The sequence below is a fragment of the Charadrius vociferus genome, unplaced genomic scaffold (genome assembly GCF_000708025.1).
Source record: "Charadrius vociferus isolate BGI_N301 unplaced genomic scaffold, ASM70802v2 scaffold2485, whole genome shotgun sequence".
Lineage (NCBI taxonomy): Eukaryota > Metazoa > Chordata > Aves > Charadriiformes > Charadriidae > Charadrius > Charadrius vociferus.
Genome location: NW_009648505.1, coordinates 1 through 3,354, shown reverse-complemented (window position 1 = coordinate 3,354; position 3,354 = coordinate 1). Strand labels below are relative to the sequence as shown.

The 3,354-nt window shown below is 61.8% G+C and overlaps 1 protein-coding gene across 1 annotated transcript; it reads right to left on the bottom strand.

Moving 5' to 3' along the window:
* Positions 1 to 662: 662 nt before the first annotated feature.
* Positions 663 to 3,084, bottom strand: ATP5D (ATP synthase, H+ transporting, mitochondrial F1 complex, delta subunit; the record flags this gene model as incomplete). The annotated part of the gene is made up of 4 exons (XM_009885696.1): positions 663 to 789; positions 1,694 to 1,821; positions 2,350 to 2,438; positions 2,898 to 3,084. Coding segments are annotated over 3 exons (399 nt in total), but the record flags the coding sequence as incomplete, so codon positions are not given.
* Between the last annotated feature and the right edge of the window lie 270 nt (positions 3,085 to 3,354).

The following is a 3,354-nucleotide window of genomic DNA, read 5'->3' as shown; positions in this document are numbered from 1 at the left end:
GGCTAGCAAGCCCCAAGGCAAGCCGCAACTTCAGCAGAGCAACATCATCAGCCACCCCCACCACACACGGATTCAGGAAAGACTCCCACCACGCACGGCATCTGCTTCCCTCTCCGCACCAAACCTGTCTCCGAGGAGCAGGGGGAGATTTCCCCTGCTCTGCGTGCCACACGCGCAGTGGAAACGCAGCAGCAGGGGAATGGGTCAAAGCCCGGGCAGCTGCTGTCCAGCTGCAAGAAATATCATGAAGAAACAGCCCAGCAAACATGAATTCCTGCGGCAACGCAGCCGGGAGGTTGGGCAAACCAGTGCTGGATGGGGTGGGGGAGTTGGGACAGGAAACCTCTGGTACAGACCTGCGCTGCCCCGTGGATGCCTCCTCCCGCGCCGCCGTAATCCTGCTGTCCAGGTGGATTATTGGAGCTGGAGGTGGCTGACAGGAAGGGGGTTATAAAATCTGCCCGCTAAGCCTCCCGTAGGTGAATCTCCCACGGGAATCTCCAGCCGAACCCCAGGGCAGCGCTGGAGGCAAACCCTCCCCGAGCGATGCACCCCGGCAGACCCCGGCGTGGGGGCAGGAGCCTGCCCCCGGGCAGCCAGCCACCGGCACAGCACAAGCTGCAATTTGCTGCCTCAGAAGAAGGCGACACGCTACGAGACGGGATTACATTTCCTTTTAATTGATCAGAGCGTTTTCTCCGCCTCCATTTGTCCCGCACCATCTGTACAATCGGGGAAGCCAGGACAAGTAGGACAGTCTGGGGTTTCTCTACATCGGCAGTGGGATTCCTGCAACACACAGAAGCGGAGTCGGTTTTAACGCAGGGTGGGCTCGGCAGAGCGGTGGATTCTGATCCGAGGGCTCGGCCCCGGCTCGGACTGTTAAACTGCTGCGAGTAAACAAGAGCCACTGGCTCTCAGACCTGACCTCACCGGCCAAAGAGCACAGGGACCAGAGATCAGGGAGATAGCGGGGGAGCTGCTGCCCTGCTGTGCCTGCTCCAGGCAGAGGCCATCCGAGAGGCTTCTGGTGACTCACTTGCCAGGCACAGCGCACACGCTGCCGCGCAGTATCTCTGCCAACTGCCAGCACGTGGGAAGGAGAGGGATGAGGCACAAGTCTTAGCAGGGTAGAGGGAAAAAGGGCCATGAGGTAAGCAGCCCGGCCTTGCCTCCCCTGAGACAGGAGCTGTTTGTTTTTAGTGGAAGGGAGCGCACACAGAGCAGAGGCCACGCATCGCTCTCCCTCCGGGGCCCCGGGCATCCAGCCTGCTCCCGAGCTGCCCACTGGTGCGGCGTGTCCCAGCGGGGACCTGGGGGCAGCAGAGAGGCTCCACCAGTGACTGCAGGCTCCCAGCCTGTCCCAGCGTCAGGCTGAACCCTGCGGCACCATGTCACGTCATGGCACATCGGTCACAGCACGTCACGGCACCGGGCCCTGCTGCCATCTAGCGGCTCCGGGTCGGCTGCGGGCATGGGCCCCCCCAAAATCCCCCCAGAGCTGAAGCCCAACCATGGAAAGGGACAGCTCTCCTGTCACCGCTCCCTGAAACCCAGGCACAAACGCTTGCCCACCCCGGGGCGGCCCAGCAGGCTGGGCTGCTGCGAGGAAGCTCCCTGTGGGCAGCAGGGAGCAGGGACTCATCTCCAGAGCAGGTCGGGAAATCTCAGCCAGGACATAGGTGACACTTACCTTAATTACTCCAGGGCTTTTACAAGGGCTTCGTTAGCTTCTACTTTAATCTGAGCTTCTGCTTTAGCTGCTTCATCGGATGCTGCAGCCATCTCTGAAACAGCCTTCTCCAGGTTTGATTTTGCAGTCTGAACACGAGAGCACAAGGAATGTGTCATTGAGAGACCACCGCAGGACAAGTGACTTATCCTACAGCTCCTGAGTCACTCCCGTCCCTTCGCTGCAGCTGTTGGCCCTGCGCACAGGGCCCCACGGACCTGCTTACAGGGCTGCACTGGCAGCAGACGCCTTAGCAACAGGCCCTGCAGAGGAAAGCTGTTCCCCAGACTAAGAGGGGCAAGATCAGCATCTGCCCGAGGGGAGGGAAGTGACCTGGAGAAGGGTTAATGACTGTGCGGCTTCCTCTCCCCACAGCCTGTGGAGAGTTCACTGAGGAAGAGTTCTGAGCCTTTGATCCCCATCAGTGGGCGATGGGGAAGCTCAGGGTGAGGGGACAGCCCTCGGTCTGGGCTTTCCGCAGCCCCAGGAAGCTCCTGAGACAACCACCCCACACGAGAGAAGTGGGCATCAAATCCCTTCCACGAGGGAGCCCAGCTGCCAGGGCCTGCCCGCGGGTGGCAGGGCGCAGTCCAGCCCCTGGGGACCGGGATACTCACCGCCAGATCCAGCATGTCCATCGTCACCGCCTCCTCTGCCAGCACCTGCACGGTGGAGTCTGCGTGGACCGTGACAGAGCCGCTGCTCACTGCAAAGGCACAACAGCGGGGGCCGAGTCAGGCAGCGCTGCCAGATGGGCCACCTTTGGGGGTCCGCATGCAGGACAGCGCTGGCAGGCTGATCCCTGGGACCTCCACGATCCCTTTGCCAAAACAAAGCCTCGATGCCCTCCCATAACATCTCCCGGGTCCCACAGGGACTCGTTTCCTGCCAAACGGGAAGCTAAAACAGGGCATGCTCCCAGAGAGTCTGAGCAGAACCAAGAAAGCCTGGCACCAGACCACAGCCCCACGCTCAGCCCCATCTCCCAGAGCAGACCCCCGGCCCTGCAAGACAGCCTCCAGCAGCCCCTGCGAGGGGGGGAAAGCAGAAACCCCTGGAAGCGCACCACAGCATACCTTGATCCACAGAGCCTCCCTTGTGAAAGCCCTCAGAACATCCCCCACGCACGCCTTCCTCCCTCTCCAGCTCTCCTTGCTTTACTCACCGAAGTACTTGGTGGCCGTGCCATCCTCAGCGTAGACCGTCACGACTCCCGGTTTGAGGACCTGCAGGGTGGGCACGTGAGAGGCCAGGATACCGAAGGAGCCGGTCAGCGTGGGCACGTCCACCTGCTTCACGTTGGCGCCATTGTAAAACACCTGGACGGGGAGGGAAGAGCAGATGAGCAGAGTCTGTCACCAGAAATGAAGGAGAAGGAGAGGGGTGGCTCTGGAGAGTCGAGGGATGCGGTGGGCGGCCTGCTCCCACCCCGAGGGCGCGGGGGAGCAGCCCTGCTCCCAGCCGCTGGTTGGCTGCAGGGTTTAACACGCAGCAAGGTGCAACCAGGACAGCCCGAACCTTCACAGGGCGAGAGTGGGGTCAGGTTCTGCAGGAGGGGTCACGCCAAACGGAGTGGGAAAGCGCTGCAAGGCGCGGTGGTGGCAGGGAGGTGTCGTGCGGAG